General features: G+C 45.0%; 1 protein-coding gene across 1 annotated transcript in view; it reads left to right on the top strand.

The window, feature by feature from the left end:
* LOC147740902 (NXPE family member 3-like) overlaps positions 1-18,976 on the top strand; it is a 198,204-nt gene that overhangs the window by 158,778 nt on the left and 20,450 nt on the right. Inside the window, exon 3 of the mRNA XM_086936006.1 lies at positions 17,318-17,388. Coding sequence (XP_086792132.1) covers positions 17,318-17,388 — 71 coding nt within the window. The remainder of the gene's footprint in view (positions 1-17,317; positions 17,389-18,976) is intronic.

The raw sequence follows: 18,976 nt of genomic DNA on the forward strand, positions 1-18,976 counted from the left end.
TTGATGAGGTGGTTGCATTGCTACGCTTGACTCATCTGAATGACGCATCATAATTGGGTGGACAGTCCATACGCAGCTGCATTTTCAGACAACCTCTATTGGTCCATTCTGAGACCATCAAGGTCTATCAGAGTCGGGCGGTCTGTGGCAGTTACATTTCTGTGCACGCGCATGCATTCTAATCCAGCTGTTGGAGCAACTGCGGTGTTCTGTCAGCCTCTAACATCTCGCGGAGGCCAGTCTGACTGGCATTGTAATGCCCTCTAAGTGTGTGAGGGGCTGACAAGGAAGCCAAATCTCCATTAGTCTTCGCTGCTTCTTACATTGGTAGGCCCACATGGTGGTAGAAAAAAATCAGGTCCTGTGGCCACCACCATCACCATTAACACTAGCACCATGCTCACTCATGTCCCACCACTACCAAGCAAGCACACAGTTTGAAAAGAGAATGCCAGAAACTGGCTCTTATTATTGACATCCTGAATGACATAAGCTCTGCCATATCTGGGACACAAAGAGTTTCTGTCAGTGCCGGGATACCTTCGTGGGTGGTGCCAACTTCCAAGTCATGCTCTGCAAGTTGGCTGATTGATTGGTAGAGGCAGAGGCTCCTTTGTCACAATCTTCCTTTAAAACCAGGCCTTATTCTCCCTTCTGACGGTATTCCAATAGCATTCTAAACCTCACCCCTATTTCTACTGCAAATGTATCCACTATTCCATATGTCCCAAAATCACTCCATATCCCTAAAAAGATCCTCACCCTATATGAAAATTAGGTGTCCAGGACTACCATATGCTCCAGGAGGAGGGAGAGCAACTCTGAGGAGGACAGTACATGTAGGCCTGAGCAGTGAACTCTGCTCCGTTTTCTGCACTTCGCGATCCCCCGAGCTCACAGAGTGCAGAAAACTCTGCTTTGTGTAGAACAGCGGAGTTTTTTCCCAGATCACGATCTTGAACTGTAGGTTTGCGAGTGTGAGCGGCCACTCTGTAGAATTTTTACATGAGCGGCAAGAAGACCAACATGAACGGCAGTTCGCACTGCACTCTGTGGAGTTTTTTTGTAACTTCATTGAGTTCCGAGTAGCAAAACTCTGCGAACTATGCCCATGCCGGATTACATGGAATGTTAGTAGAAAGTTTTAAGAGCTGAAGCCATTAGATTAGAAAACTGTAACAGGACACTATATTTCTCCTCTCCCTAGAACTTTTATTTTTATACATTTTTAGGGCATTATTTCAGGTGCAGAGAGGAAGAAGATGTTTGTTGTCCTTGTTTTGATTTCATTTATTCTATGTTAATTTCAAGATTTTGTGTTTGAAAATGTTATAATGTTTGCCATATGGGATTGCATTTTTCAGTATTTTACTTGTTGTAGGAAGTTGGCTACCTATGTATTGCACCAATGTAAGGGGACATTATGCAGATAGTCCAGGGTGACCCTTATTGGATGAGGGGGTTAAAATAATACCACTTAATCTCAACAATAGAGGCGGCGAGATCTCCGCTATTAGGTTAGTCAATTCAATTAAAAAACATTTATTCAGCCAAATAAAAAAAGTCCATAAAAGCACTTGGGGGCATATCAGCAAGGGGGTGCTATGAAATTGTTTCTGCTTTTGCGTCTGCTTTCGGGCGAAAAGCGGCGATAATTTCATCGCCTTATCAGCAAAGACGCGCTATCGCGTGTTTTTGTCGCGATCCTAGCTAAGGAAGGGCAGGTTATGGGACAATCCTTCCTAAACTACATGTCCCAGAAGGCCAAGGGACACTCCAAAACAATTAGGAAATCCTCTGGTATGGCCCGCCTTCTATATATTCAGTTCCGGGGCAAGGGACCGGCGCGTGACAATCTGGCCCCTTCATCGAGGAAGTAGCGGACGCTTGCCTTCCCGCTTGGATTTGGATTTTCTTGACTTTCAGCATATGCCGAGAGGACTTCAAAAGACCCCCAACCTTCTTGGAGATTAGTGTGGAGTTCGGCGTCTCGCACGCAGGAGGATTCCAGTGTTGGGCGGCGGCAGTGCTATTTCGCCTGGCTGGTCTAGAGCACCCTCACTGGTTACTTTCTCAGCTGTGCTCATCATAGCCATACTTCGGAGCGCTGTTCTAGGGCGGCGCTGCCCACTGCTTCACAACCACTCTCCAGGCTTGGAGAATTCAGGTATTTAGATTTCAGGAATTATTCCGATAGTAAGAAAGCGCTTCCTAGGGATACTTCTATGAAACCTTAGATGCTTTGTGAATCCTTTTTTTTTGACGGATTACATTTTTCCTTTAATGCACATTATTTATTCTTCTCTGGTGATGTCAATCAGGAGAAAGAACTTGGTTTGTTTATGCTTATTCTAAAGTACAATTCTCGTGCCACTCTGGTGCTTGCTAGCCAGACTCTTTGAGTGGTTCCTCTACGATACTGTGCAGAAACAGTTTTCGAGACAGTGTTACGGTCCAGTTGCGCAGGGGGATCCTGTGGTCCTGGAGTTGTTTATACTTCCCCACAACATTTGCTTACCTGCTGGTAATTCCTCCTTGCTTACCTTCTCCAGTGGCATTCTGAGTTTATGTATAGTGCATCGCTGGACTGTGCATGATTGTCTTCTGTTCTATTTCCACCTACAGAGTCTCTGATTACCTCACTAGACCAGACCTAGGAAGCACGATGGCCCAGCAGGAGTTATTATTTTGTCCCCTTCCCTTTTCCCTTGGGTGTTATATTTCCTAGTGTGTGTCTTTACACTGGGAGGGGCAGCGCTCAGGCGAAGAGGGAGGTTTCTCTACACGGCATCGTTCCCGCTGGTGATCAGACAAAGGTTAGTGGCACTCCATTCACTCTTGCGCTGCTGACAACCCCGACAGATTGTCAAGCCCAAGACTGAAGCCCAGCCTGAGCGATGGACACTAACGTTGTGTTGGCTTCCTTGCTGGAGAGCTTGAATGCTCTGCAGCAGGAAGTACCAAATTCTAGATTGGAGAATCAAGAATTGAGAAAAGAAATGGGCACGATACGTAGGGAGTTTTGCTGATTTAGCACCAGTGACAACAACGCCCAGCTTTGCATCTCTAATGAGATGCAAAGTGGGCATTCCCCCCCCAAAATAACTGGAGAAATGTCGTTGAGCGACATTTCTCCAATTATCAGGATGCACACAAGCAGGCAGAGCGATAAGAAAAGTAGCGATAACCACGGTTATTGTTACTTTCCTTACACCTGCTTGTAATCTGACTGAGCCATGTAATCCAATGGGAGGTGGAGTACATGGCTAAGAACACCCTGCCCTATCAGCAAGGTATTGCCGGCCGCAGTGCGATTATCGCTGGATTTCCAGCGATAATTACACTGTTTTCAAGCTAACGCTTGGATTCCTATCACATTGGAGATATGCGTTGCTGATAGCACGCTATCTCCGTGATAGGAACAAACGTTAGCCGGCGATAATTATCCTAGCGCTAATTGCGCTTAGCGATAATTATCGCCTGGCCTTGCTGATATGCCCCATATTATCTGATACAGCCCACAATAATACAATAAGTCCAAATTTACATAATTTATTTTATAACAAAAGAAAATATGATAACAGTAATGCACATACGGTCTCCAAGTTCATCATATGATCAGGATAAAAACTCATGATATAGACATGAAACACGTACACAAAAAACAATTATCAAGTAGAATAGGAGGTCAAAACCTCTAATAGGGTCTGTCATGTGCTCCTAGCTGCTATTAAGAAAAAAGAGGAAAAATTGCCTCATCTAATGCCCTCTAACTAATAGGAGGTTCGGTGCAAGCAAGTTAGCCATCCATAATTTTTCTGGCCGGAATGGCTACTTTGAAAAAATCACACATGCGATAAGTATTTCCGTGTGAGCTGTATATGGAGCAGGGCTTCTCTATACTGTCGAAAGCCTAACTCACATACCAAAAGCGGGATACAGTGCTTGCGTGCTAATCTATAAAAAATGAAGAAAAATATGAAATGCAAAAGTGATAGTGCAGAATGATTATGAAAGGGGCAGGTCGGGGCTGTGTTGTCAGCGGAGTCAGGGGGGCATTTAAACCACAATGACCAGCAAAAAGATCCTGCCCTAAAACGGAAACGAAGAGATCTCTCCCATCTTGGGAAGTCTAAGGACAGATACACGGGCTGTATGCCTGGTAAAAAGGGTCTATATTAAGTGAAAACTGAAGATTTTACCAGCTACTTTTTCATTCTTTGACCACCCCATAAGTAGCTAATGCACTGAAAGTTATATACGTTTAATGGAGGAAGAAAAGTCCCTCTAGACTCTGCTCTTGATAGCTTACGAACAGTGCCTGTAGTTCCGGTCCACAGAAAATGATGTGCGACTTTGTATAGTTTGTTTTCAGATTCAAATTTCACATGAAAGAGGCAGAGGCCTCCGCCTGATGCCTCTCTGCTTTCGGAGTGAGGGCAAACAGCACCACATCACCAGGGTAAGTTAGCACAGGGATTGATGAGCCAGCTATTCTAGGAGTGTCTGAGGGGCGGGTGTCAAGTACCTTCTCCAAACTGTAGCTTCCACAGGAGCCGATTAAGAATCCTCAATTCCCGACTCCTCTAACTATGAGTATAAAACTCACAGATAGAAGAGAGGGGAAAAGTGGGATTGGAATGAGAAAAGAGAGACAACACTGCTCCGCGTTCTCCAGACAGGAATGTTCTAGAAAAGATGATTCTTCTGACTATCTTCTTCCTTTCTGTAGATGTTCCTGTAAATAAGCACAGCATGTAACACAATTCTAAATTACCACCCACTCCATTCCACAGTCCTTAGATTACCTGTCTTGGTGCAGTGGGTGGCTACTCTCTTATGTGTATGTTGCTTGCTCTTATTATTGGAGTAATTTCTATCTGCTCTACAGATTCGTAGACTCTCTAGAGAAATGCTGTAAAATATAATCAACAGTTGTATTCTCTGGTTAAGCTATGAGCCCTTCCACTCTCAGTTTTCTGTCCTCACTCGCTATACCTGAACCCAATGTAGAGCTTCCTCAAAGAGTCGTATTCTTATATTGTAGATTCGAAGATGATTTAGTTCTCTCTTATGAATATTCTTTCTTGAAAGAACTTAGTTCTTCTCCATGTCGGTAAGTACAGTTATATACATACAATTCTATTTACTAGTTGGTAAACTGTTGCTTCATGAATTTCCTTTAGATGCTCTGTTTCTTCACAGGCTACAAATAACCAAAATGTCTTTTCTGTATTCTCCAAATTGAACGCTATGGAATACTCTTTTACTTTGACTCTGCTGTTCGTTTCATGGACTGCTCGGAAAAGCGTTATCAAAATATAATTCTCTCAATTGGCAGAAACTGTAAACTTAGATATCCTCTATGCCTCAAAATCTACTCAGAATTACAGCTACAAAATAACTTAGCTGTCCAGCAAGTCTTTTAGCTTCGAATCGTCGTCTTTCTTGACTCAAAGGATGTTGGCTGAGGAAACTACACTCAACACTCCAGAAACTCCGTTTAAGTGCGCAGTTCTAATCGCGAGCGAGAGCCTTGACAGCTGCTCACTGCGCTTGCGGTAATCTTAACTAGAATTCTAAACATGCTTCCATCGAAATGCGGCCGTCTTGGAATTCCGCTGCCGCATTCCGCAAAGCAATCTGAAGATGAAGGCTAGTACAGTTAAAGATATGGCTTGACGTAGTCGGCCATACATCAAGGTAGATATTTTAGGTCGCAAATGACTCCGGCTAACCTTTAAAGGAGACTGGCTGAGTAACTTCCTGACAGTGGGATGTTTAATGGACTGTTAGTCCATTTGCATATAAAATGAATAGCAGAGGGACCAATACGGATCTCAGCCGCACTCCTCTCCTCAGGGGCAAGGCAGCAGAATGTTTGCAATGAGAATTTAAGCGCACTATCGCCAATGAGTTTAAGTGTAGTGAGAGTACAAAATTAATAAGTGGGGGTCCACTCCTTGATCCAGCAATCATTGTCCATGACTTGGTTCTGTTCACTGAATCAAAGGCAGTGGACAGGTCTAAAAGAGCAAGATAGATGGGGGATTGCCTGGCATTGGTATTCTTAGAAAATATTAACACCACATTCAGACATTGTTCATTTGTGCCTATTTTTATGTTGAAACCACATTGGAAAGGGGAAAGAATGCTCTTGTCCGCAGACCAGTTTACTAGATTGTTGTAGATGCCTCTGCCAATATTTTGATCATGCTGTCAATAAGTGACATAGGGTGGAACATTTAGGGGACAAGCAATCCCCCTTTTTAAATATCGGCACGATAATTGAGGTGGCCCAGGAAGAGGGATTATTTGTGTTTAAACATAAGTTGTAATGTAATGTAATGTAATGTAATGTAATTTTATTTTTATAAAGCGCGACGTACACTCCATGGAGCATCTTGGCGCTGACCACTCCTGTCTAAGAGGTATTAGCCCAGGAAGCTAGTGAGGTCTCAGAGGGATAGTGTCTAGTGTCTTCGGGGGTAGGGTTTACACTAGGGCTAAACAGGCAGTGTCTGCGAGTTTGAAGATCCATGTTTTTAAAGCCTTCCGAAAGAGGTTCTCTGACGGGATCCCTAGCAATTGGAGTGGGAGTTTATTCCAGGCTCTGGCACCTAGCACTCCAGGGATTTTCCTCCTTTCGTAGCTAGTCTAAACTTGGGAGTCACCAGTAGGTTCAGGTTGGAGGATCTAAGTGAGCGAGAGGGCACATATCTTCCAAACCTTTTTTGACAGGTAGGTGGGACCCAGCTGGTGGTAGGCCCTGAAGGTGATTACTAGGATTTTAAACAAAACCCTCTTGTGGATGGGCAGCCAGTGCAAGATCTTAAGTGTTGCTGATGCAGACGACTTCCTGGGCCATCTCAGCACAAGGCGGGCGGTGGCGTTCTGGACCATCTGCAGTCTATGCAGTACTGCTTTACTGGAGCCTGCATATAGACTCTTGCAGTAGTCCAGACTAGAGGTAATAAAGCCACCGCTACCGTCTTTCTGGCTGGAGGGAGGAGGTCGAAAAACCTTCTGAGGCTTTGATTATACTAAAGCAGGACCCTGCCACATACCTGCTTGTTGTCTGAATGACAAAGCCTCATCAAACCTGATCCCAAGGTTGCGGGCCATAGTAATGGTGTTTTGGGTGACTTCTGCATCTTGAGGCCACCATAATTTGGGGGAGAAGAGGTTTTGTTGTCCAAATGGAAGAATTTCAGTCTTGCCGAGTTGCATTTGAGATGGTGTTTTCTCATCCAGTCAAATGTGGCGGTAAGACAATCTCTCAGATTTTCCTCTGCCTTTGTTGTGTTACTGTCCAATACGAGGATGAGCTGAGTATCATCAGCATAAGATATAGTGCTGATGTGGAAAGATGTAATGAGCTCTATCAAGGGGGTCATATAGAGATTAAACAGTACTGGGCTCAAACTGGAGCCCTGTGGTACCCCTGTTTTTAATGCTTTCTCCTCTGAGCAGTAGTTCCGGCCTCCTATGACTGAGAAAATTTTTCAGCCATTCAAGAGCAACTCCTGCTATTCCTGATTCTGCTAGGCGGCCAATTAATACGGGGTGTGAGACCGTATCAAAGGCTGCCGATAGATCAAGCAGAACCAGAACAGCCCTTTTGTCTTGGTCCATAGCGGTCTTTAGGGTCTCCACTGTATGTAATAGTGCTGACTCCGTGGAGTGTTTGGCTCTGAAGCCCGCTTGGTTGGGATGTAGGATGTCGTTTTCTTCCAGATACCTAGTCAATTGTTTGTTTACTGCTGCTTCCGTGAGCTTGAAAAGAATTGGGAGCAATGAAATTGTTAGTAATAAGGGGGCCCCACAATTTATCCAAAGGTACCCCATCTGATTGATTACTAACATCGTTGTTCCACGCCGGGCGGCCATCTTCGTAGGGTGACGCTCTAGTCTCCCCTCTCCCCCGGACTACATAAGAGCTCAGCGCCTACGCTCACGAACTGATTGATTACTAACATCGTTGCGCCAGCGCTTGGGTGTAAACTACAGTGCTGTAAGTGTTTTTAACTTTGCTGTTTTAAAATTGTTTGTTACTCTCACCACATTGCACGCTGACTCCCCGGTCCACCGCAGCAATTCATGCTGTTTGTTGCGGAGGGAGGAATAGCGTCTTTACTTCCTGGTTGTTCCACGCCGGGTGGCCATCTTCGTAGGGTGACGCTCTAGTCTCCCCTCTCCCCCGGACTACATAAGAGCTCAGCGCCTACGCGCACGAACTGATTGATTATTAACATCGTTGCGCCGGCGCTTGGGTGTAAACTACAGTGCTGCAAGTGTTTTTAACTTTGCTGTTTTAAAATTGTTTGTTACTCTCACCACATTGCACGCTGACTCCCCGGTCCACCGCAGCAATTCATGCTGTTTGTTGCGGAGGGAGGAATAGCGTCTTTACTTACTGGTTGTTCCACGCCGGGTGGCCATCTTCGTAGGGTGACGCTCTAGTCTCCCCTCTCCCGCGGACTACATAAGAGCTCAGCGCCTACGCGCACGAACTGATTGATTACTAACATCGTTGCGCCGGCGCTTGGGTGTAAACTACAGTGCTGCAAGTGTTTTTAACTTTGCTGTTTTAAAATTGTTTGTTACTCTCACCACATTGCACGCTGACTCCCCGGTCCACCGCAGCAATTCATGCTGTTTGTTGCGGAGGGAGGAATAGCGTCTTTACTTCCTGGTTGGTCCACGCCGGGCGGCCATCTTCGTAGGGTGACGCTCTAGTCTCCCCACTCCCCCGGACTACATAAGAGCTCAGCGCCTACGCGCTCGAACTGATTTATTACTAACATCGTTGCGCCAGCGCTTGGGTGCAAACTACAGTGCTGCAAGTGTTTTTAACTTTGCTGTTTTAAAATTGTTTGTTACTCTCACCACATTGCACGCTGACTCCCCGGTCCACCGCAGCAATTCATGCTGTTTGTTGTGGAGGGAGGAATAGCGTCTTTACTTCCTGGTTGTTCCACGCCGGGTGGCCATCTTCGTAGGGTGACGCTCTAGTCTCCCCTCTCCCCCGGACTACATAAGAGCTCAGCGCCTACGCGCACGAACTGATTGATTACTAACATTGTTGCGCCTGTGCTTGGGTGTAAACTACAGTGCTGCAAGTGTTTTTAACTTTGCTGTTTTAAAATTGTTTGTTACTCTCACCACATTTCACGCTGACTCCCCGGTCCACCCCAGCAATTCATGCTGTTTGTTGTGGAGGGAGGAATAGCGTCTTTACTTCCTGGTTGTTCCACGCCGGGCGGCCATCTTCGTAGGGTGACGCTCTAGTATCCCCTCTCCCCCAATCTACTTATTCTCCTGCCCACTCGCGCAGCGGTGACGCGCAGCGGGAGCGCCATAGATGCGCCGAAGAGGCGCCTAAGAGAAGCCAGTCTGCGCCAGTCCGCGTCCAGATGCTCTCAGCTCTCGGCCCTTGCCGGCACTATAGTAGGAACCCGCCTCTCATATAGCGCCTCCTCCCTGCATGCTCTACGACCTACTCCCAATTCACTATGCCTACATTCGGTCCCCCTTATGAATACGATGGCCCGATGTAAAACATGTGACTGGCGTATGTCCACCCCTATTATAGGGAAACACTCCCCTATGCATAAGTGGAGGATGTTCCTTCTCAACTGCCGGTCTCTGCCGAAGCACTATACCGAACTGGCCATACTGATAGAGGAGCTCAATCCTGAAGCCCTCTTTCTAACAGAGACATGGCTTCAGTTAGAAACTGATCCTGCAACAGTATGGGTCACTCCCCAAGGCTACACTCTTAAGCGACTGGATCGCCAGACAGGCAGAGGTGGAGGGTTGGCCATCATTTACAGAGACAACTATAGATGTTGCATCACTCCCTCCACCACGTCAGCCTGCGAGAGCTTACATTTCACTCTCGAATTCTCCCCTACCACCACCTTTTCTGGGATTTTAGTTTATCGACCACCTGGTACCCTTAGTAATTTCGTCACTAATATGACGGATATAGCCGCCAACCTAGTGCTCACCTCGGCAAATATTACCTTGCTGGGTGGTTATCCAAAGACAAGGGTTTCTAAACCTACAGGGAATACTTGCGCTCTGCTTTGTTGCTGACTGCCTGTCTGGCTGCTCCTGTTACAGATTGTGGTGCTATAGGGGAGGGGGGACCCTCTTAACCCCTCCGAAAAAGGTGTGGGTTTACAACACTTTGAGCAAATAAATGACCAAATCCCACGCACACACCCAATTGAATTCAAAACACTAAGTAGTGAGATTTAACAGATCACATATAACAGTCTTTAAGGAATGATATCCACTTCTCCTTGTTAGAGCATTAATTTCATTTTATTGCTCAAGTTGTACCACGCCAGCCGACACGTGTTTCATCAGAGTACAAGTCACTCTGACTCTTCAGGGCTTACTCTTTGTGATGGCGTGTGTTGTGGTTCCGCTTAACCGGTGATAATTCCAACCCGGTAAGGGTATCTTTGACTTTATAATGGAGGTGTAAAAGTCTCCTGCACCTTCTTAAAGAAAAAACAATGTTGATCGAGTTTGAACGCCAAATCTTATTTTTAAACGGTAGCCGGGCACATCTGTGTTCTAAAAATTCCACACTATTGTGAATTTTGCCGATATTAAAGTCCACAATATCCCTGCTAATAGTAGCTGACAAAGTATTGGATCCTGTTCGGTTTACGCAGGACCTTTCGTTTTTTCTGCCGCGAGTCCGGCGTCTCAGTCTGATGGCGATTTCAACAGTGTTCACTTTGTCAGCTACTATTAGCAGGGATATTGTGGACTTTAATATCGGCAAAATTCACAATAGTGTGGAATTTTTTAGAACACAGATGTGCCCGCCTACCGTTTAAAAATAAGATTTGGCGTTCAAACTCGATCAACATTGTTTTTTCTTTAAGAAGGTGCAGGAGACTTTTACACCTCCATTATAAAGTCAAAGATACCCTTACCGGGTTGGAATTATCACCGGTTAAGCGGAACCACAACACACGCCATCACAAAGAGTAAGCCCTGAAGAGTCAGAGTGACTTGTACTCTGATGTAACACGTGTCGGCTGGCATGGTACAACTTGAGCAATAAAATGAAATTAATGCTCTAACAAGAAGAAGTGGATATCATTCCTTAAAGACTGTTATATGTGATCTGTTAAATCTCACTACTTAGTGTTTTGAATTCAATTGGGTGTGTGCGTGAGATTTGGTCATTTATTAGCTTGCTGGGTGACCTGAATCTGCATCTAGACGACCGGCTTGATTCAGCAGCCAACAGTTTTTGATCAAACCTCCAGGCTATCAACCTGCTCCAGAAAGGTTTCCACTTGACGCACACCAAGGGACATCTCCTAGATCATATCTATAGTAATCTAGATAACCTAATTGTCGAGGTACCCATACCACTGCCTTGGACCGATCACTTTTTAATACCCTTCACATGGTCCACAAGCACTCCCCCCATTCTACAAAAACACAACAAACACTGGGGAAGAAAATGGGTCTCGCTCCCGCTCCCCAAGTGGACACTGGCTCTCACCAAACGTCCACCTCCGAAGGAGACTAATCCCAACATAGCCACTGTCAACTTTAACAACTGGATTTCTAGTACCCTTGATCAAGTCCTCCCGAAGGAATCCCTGCACTCGATAAAAAGGTCCAAAGTCGCCCCCTGGTACTCCCCCGCCCTCAGAATTATGAAGCAATCTTGCCGCAAACTAGAGAGAGCATGGAGACATGAATACTCACAACCGAAGAAAGCTGAGTATAGAGCCGCAATAAAGCTCTACAAAAATGAAATAAAATCTACACAGGCCCAATTTTATGAATCCAAAATCAACCTAGCTGCAAATTCCCCTAAATACATTTTTGAAATAGCCAAATCTCTAATCCCCCCCCCCTGAGCGTCTGTCATCTGATGGCGCACAAACCCGTTGTAACAACCTGACCACCTTCTTCTCCCAGAAGATCCAGACCATTTATTCCTCATTCACCACTGGTAGTGACGACAAGGAATCCACCATCACAATAGAGCCTGACCTTCCTGTTCCCTGCTCGCTGGACAAATTCCCCCTCCTAGATTCCATCACATTAGACAAAATGATCCCCAAAGTCACCTCGGGATCTCCTAATGACCCAGCACCTCCACAGACTCTTATCAAGGTCATTGATGCCATTCGCCCGGTCATCCTGGATGTCCTTAACGCCTCCATCACCTCTAACTCCATCCCAGCCCCATGGAAGTGTGCAATGGTCAGGGCCCTACTAAAAAAGCCTACCCAGGACCAGAACAACTTGGCCAACTTTCGCCCAATTTCCTTACTTCCTTGGATGAGCAAACTACTTGGGAAGCACGTCAACAACATTTTAGTAGATTATTTTGAATCCTATAATCTGCTATGTGCCTCCCAGATGGGGTTCCGCCCTCAGCACGGAACCGAAACTGCCCTCTTACCAGTGACGGAAGAAACTAGAGCTGTGCTGGACCAGGGAGGAAAAGCAGCCATCATACTACTCGATCTCAGTGCCGCGTTCGACACGGTTAACCATGGCACATTATTACATCGTTTGAGAGGTATGGGTGTGTCGGGTGCGGCCCTGGAATGGCTGACCTCCTTCCTGGATAAGCGATTCCTCGAGGTGTTTGAGGGCGAGGTAGTCTCCCCCAAGCATCCTCTTAGCTGTGGGGTTCCTCAGGGCTCCAAACTTTTTAATACCTACATGCAACCTCTAGCAGAGATAGCCCATCCCTTCGGTGTGCGAATTGTCACCTACGCGGACGATACCCAATTGGTGGTCTCTCTTGACCACACGGAGGGATCGTCCAACACCCTGGGCTCCTGTCTAGAGGCTGTTGCTAAGTGGATGCAACTCTCCTGTCTCAAACTTAACGGAGAGAAGAAGGAGAATATGGTACTGGGTAATCCTCCTCCGACCACTCTGGCCTCCATCTGGCCCACATGTCTCGGCGTCCCTCCCCCCCCCCCAAACCTCAGATAAAGAGCCTTGGTATTTGGCTTGATAAAGCGCTAGACTTTTCGGTCCAAGCCACCAAAACAGCCTCCACGCGTGTCGGGCTAATGAAAATGCTCCGCAAAGTGCTCCCTCTGCTTTCATTCCAGGCTAGGAGAATCATGGGTCAGGCCCTGATACTCTCCTGCCTGGATTATGGAAATGCTTTATATCTAGGAGCAGCAGTGACCAACAGGCTCCAAGTCACGCAAAACTGTGCTGCTCGATTACTGTTCAACATTCCCCCTGGCAGTCAGCCAAGAAAGCCCTAAAAGATCTTCATTGGCTCCCAGTGGCTGCCAGAGCACAGTTCAAGGCCATGTGCATTGTGCACAAATCCTTCCATCGAACAGGCCCTGCCATCCTGTTTCCCCTAGTTGTGCCCTACGCCCCGTCCAGAGCCCTCCGCTCTGGGTCATTGCATCTAGCAACCACTACTAAAATCAACAAAGCCCGGTGGGGTGGCCGCTCTTTCTCCCACACCGCCGCGAGGCTTTGGAATTCTCTCCCTTTAGCTCTTAGAGAGAATAACAACTGGATGGCATTCAGAAAAGCCTTGAAAACTCACCTGTTCGCAAAAGCGTGTTAATCCATCCTGTAGCTCGCCACAGTAATCAGTCAAAAGCGCTGCAAGGCCTCCGGGTAGTTTACGCGCTATACAAATATAATTTTTCATTTCATTTCATTTCATCTGGGCCTGGTGCTTTCCCTCCCTTACTATGATGGATGTCCAAGTCTACTTTGTGTAATGCTAATATCAGAGGTGGGGAGCTCTGTAATCTGTTTCCTAATTCATTTAGTGCACTAGAATCTTCTACAAAAGAGTAAATGAGTGACCTAATCTGAATCCACAATGTTATTTTGCAGAGGGAAATTAGAAGGAGAGGTTCTGGATTGACTTGATTTCACTAAATCCCAAAAGGACTTAGTGTCATTCTTGAGTGCTGCATTTTCTAGTAACTCCCTGTCCCATTTGTGGAGTTCCCTCTTCCTCTTTAAAGGGGCAAGTTTATACCCTCTGCAGGCCAGGAAAATCTCAATCCTAACTCTGGGCCGTGCGTTTAAGGCTATCAATTAGCCTTTGAGCAGATCTCATCCAACCATCTAGGATCCCCATTGCTTGGATGAATTGGCTGAGCATTGAATCGCTAATGATCTCTGTAATCCTGTGATAATGATTATCCGCCAATCTCAGGCCATCCGAAGAATGTTGTGTAATGGATATCAAATTACTATTGCAAACAAGTCCTTTAATCGTTAAGAGCAGAGAGGAACATAGGGTGTTATGATCTCCCCACTATGTTGCTAAAATCTTTCCTTTTTGAAACCATGACAAAAGTTTGAACTTGCAAACATACAGTTGGGTATTGAATCCCTCCTAGGTTAGTCAATAGTACTTTGTAGTATGTGAGTAGTACTACTGAAAGTAATAGAAAATGCAGTATGTGGATAGGGCCCAATGTGTGCATACATCTAGGTTGCCTATCTGGGTAGAATTACTGATATGTGGTTGTGAATTATTCCCTTGATAACATGTGCAATAATTAAAGAAGTAACATATGAGTGGGTGAGTCTTGGTAATTTCAATTTGGGGTACAAGCTTGAACTATTTTTTGTGGAGTGTGAGATGAGTGGGTAAACATGGAGCAAGGGTAGCCTCATAATAGTTATGTTTTTAAGACCAACAACTTCTGTGTAGAATGATGGCATACATAGACTCAAGTAAAAGAATTATAAACATGTTAGTTGTAGTGTGATAGAATTATATGTTTGCCTGGTCATGTAAATGTACACTTGTGTCAGATGAGTATTTTGGATCAGAGTGTTTGGCATTTTAACAAACAGGGTACAATGGTGTTAGATATGGTTTGATGTACATAAAGTTATATTTAGTGGCATTGGTAATTAACATAGTACATTTAAAAAGATGTCAACAGTTGTAGTAACCTTATAATGTGCTGTAGTTCATTAATCACTGCCAGAGACCTAGGACTTCTAGTAGCAGGAACATGTTGACTAAGTAAGGTGTATGGTTGTGCATTGACAGCCTTTCTCTAAGCATGGACAGACTTCATTGGAGCCAGGCATTTGAACATACTGTTTCTGATGGGGCACCTACCTACCTACTGTTGTTATTGCATTTGTAGCCCTAAGTGAAAAGGGTATGCCCAGATGTTGGTCCCGGGCACACCATGCCACGGGAGTTAAGTTACCCTAGCTGATGAATAATCATGTTCATAGGTATCACGTTTTTCAACTCTATGCGCAAGTAACCTCCAACCACTCCAGACTTTTTCTGATTTTAAAATGTATACAGGAATCGAATTTGCAGAATGGCAGGGCTTTAGTGGGGTGGGTCCTTCTGGGTCTCAGACCCGGTAGTAATTAAAACAAGTGATAAGCACTGATTAACAATTGTGCCACATTTTTTATTTTTGGGCCCAGGACAGCATTCAGTTGTAGGTCCTGTCTAGATATAGCTTCAGCTATTTCACTTGCTTTATTTATTAAAACATAATCATAAATATTAATGCATAGAAAGGTTCTGGTTCAGCTCTTCCCGACTATTGGTCTGTTTAACTGTAATGTACTTTTTGCTTTAACCCATCATCATCGACTTGGGAGCTTGGATTAGCATTAATTGGCACCTCATGTTTGGAACCCGTAGATTTAAAAGGACACATATTAGAAGGTTGGAATAAAAGGAAATGCTGCTCTTTGTTAGTTTCAGGGTGAATGTTGCCATCTGCAGTCCTTCAGAACAGTCACTCATATTGTGGCCAGAAAGAATGTTCAAGGATCAATGATGCACTAAGACAGTCCTGGCTCTGGAATCGAGGTAGCACTGCAGGCAGCACTAGTCCAAGAAACAAGAATAAGCTCAGGAAGCGTCTGGAAACAAGTACTAACAAAAGCTCAGGAACTCAGACAACAAGGGGTCGCTGCTACAATGACCAACGCTGGACTGAAAGAAACTGTGGCCTATTAGAGCTGACTATGGTCACATGCCTCAGGTGTGAGCAGGATAGCACCAGACAGCCACAGGTGTGCTGCATTCCTCCAACCACCCTTGGCCTGCACGGGTGGAGAATAAGCAGGGAGCAGAGAATTCTATGTATAGGAGATTTTAGCAAAAGAAGACTCGCCTCCACAAAACTGGACATGGATTGAAAATGAATATGAATTGCATAATCATGCCCAAAAGGCTGGAAGCTAGTATGTGGGAATACCAGAAGGCCAGGAAGCGGATTTGAACGGCAGAAACTCCCTCAGGCAGACCCCCTGATAGCAAGCATGAGGTCGCGGGGAGTGACTTGTGATTGGAGGACTGCGAGAGGCTAAGGCAGGAGTGGAACACATCACACTGCAACCAGGAGAATGTGTTCCATGCGCGAGCCCTTGAGGCCCAGTGGCCTTTCCTGGAGGACTTGATGCGCTTGCCAGATTGCACAGTCAGACCAGTTCTGAACATATCACCGTTGAAATTGTAACTCTTAAAATGTAACAGTTCTGAAATGGCGCAGATAGGCTTATTAGTTTGAAACAGTTCAATTTTAAAAACGATAAAAAAAATGAAGGAATGATCAGTCTCAGGAAAAGTGCCACTTCCCATGTCAAAGGAGTAAGAGCACAGACCTACACCTTTCTGGGTGTGTAGGAGATGGCCGCAGCAAAAAACTGGGTAATGGGTGCATTTTACCTAGGCAGGGGAGAGTTAATCTGGGACAAAGTGAAATATGTAGAAACATCCCTGCCCACCCTGTACACCTTTCAGGCATGGTATCCAGGATGTCCAACACATTTGTCTTCCTATGCTAGAGTCACATCACATAGTCTGGGTTGTTTGAGACAACAGGGACCTGTCTCAGAAAGAAGGTGCACCACCAGTGGCCTTTGCATGGCTGTTGAGCTCCCTAGACCAAAAACTACAGGTGGTCTACAAAACAGTCAAGAGCAGGGTTGCACAGATTTCCAAAGCCATCCAAGGGGCTCTCATTGCAAGTCTATTTATGCTCTCCTAAAATTCTCTCAACTGTGAGGTGTGTATAGCGAAGATGTACCATCACTTACCTTTTCAAGGTATGGAAAGGGCACATGTTCAGGGCCCTTTCTCCCAGCTTTCCCAGTTACACCATTATCAATATAGTTATACATTGCTGCAGGTCCCAACAGCATTGAACCCCTGCCACAACACAACAGGACACATGAACACCCTTCACTATTATGCCTCTTTGATTATCGGTCACTATTTCCCCCAAGATGTTCAAAGACATCCATCAATGATGTTTATTTCTTCTACCCACAGGAACGTTACTAAACAGTTGATTCCTGGGACTAACTCAGCTCTTCAGGTGCTCCCCAGAGAACACGCCTTAGGTAAGTGCCAGCCCTGCACATGAACCAACAACTGTCAAGCTGAGAAGCATCCGAATGACTGCTGGAGGTGGAGTGGGTCCATTGTAACGCGCAGTATTTGCTGCGTCAAAGAGTCAGGGCTGTCAAGCATATGGATATATTATATATGTTTGTGTATACATATATATAAATATATGTGTATGTATGTGTGTGTGTGTGTGTGCATATATATGTGAACAAGGCTCCGTTGAGCCGAAACGTCTGTGACACTTTCTGCTTGAATAAAGTTTGAAGTACCTCGAGGCCCGTGTCCGATGTCCTGTTTTGCTGGCTGGAAAAGCAGCGTGTGCTGGAGTGATACGGAGTTCACGATATATATATATATATATATATATATATATATATATATATATATATATATATATATATATCCAATGAATAATGGTACACTAACTCAGGAGGGACTTTGCTCCGCTTCCTCGTCAGACTGAACGCTCTATAATTTCTTTTACGCCCACCATTAACAACTCAAGAGTGCCTTCTCTAGTTCTTTGTATAAAACCCTCCCAAGCATCCCCCTTAAAAGTCTGCACATATACTAAACATATTTCACCATGAATTCATGTGGTGCATTCATAGGTGGATAACACAAACACATACCAATGAATTGTAAGAAACAAATACACACCATACTTGAAAATTTAGAAAATCAAGTTCTACTTTTTGCTAATTAACTAACAGTATTTATATAGATATAATGGAAGTCCATGTGTATTTTAAACAATGGATTTTAAGGGTAATGCACAGCACTAATTTGCACAGTAATCACTTGTAGTATATTCGTCCAATCAAAATGATTGTTAAAATCAAAAAAAGAGAAAAAAAGTGTAACCTATTTAAAGTACCGCCATTGGTAGAATTGCGTCATGTGATCAAGTCCCCAGGAGGGATGAAACGCGTAATGGCTGCCGTTTGTTTGTGATAGATGCCTAAAATAAAACAAAGCGGTATTTAACAAGAATCGTGTGGTCTGTGCTCGTTCCATGCCAGGTGTTGACCAGGGAAGGAGACTATTCTTGGACATATATATATATGTGTGTATGTATGTGTGTGTTTGTGTGTATATATATATATATATATATATATATATATATATATATATATATATATATATATACTAGCAACCCGTCCCGACGTTGTCCGGGAGCAAAAGGCTGCTTCTGGGCCCCCGCCCGCCCCGACGTTAAGGCTGCTTCAGGGCCCCCTGCAATACTGACACCCGTCACAGTTTTTATTTCGTGCATCAATTGTGCCTGCCACCAAATTATGCCATAACAAACTAAGCAGCGGGGACAGGACCACCTTGAATAACGCAGCTTCGCGCCTCTGTCTTGCTTTTCATGGAGCCCATTTGCTGCCTGGAAACAATCACCACGCTACACGGCATTGCGTCTTTGAATGTGCTGCCAGGCCGCGTTGCTATGAGTGAACACCAGCCAAAAACAGGAACGGCTTCAGTGACCGTCCTTCCATTATGTAGACTTTTTTCTGTATCCGGGCCCATAGGAAAGGAAACAGCTCCCAACTCGAGAGTTGCAACGGTTGCACT

Source organism: Lissotriton vulgaris, chromosome 1_1 (assembly GCF_964263255.1).
Source record: "Lissotriton vulgaris chromosome 1_1, aLisVul1.2, whole genome shotgun sequence".
NCBI lineage: Eukaryota > Metazoa > Chordata > Amphibia > Caudata > Salamandridae > Lissotriton > Lissotriton vulgaris.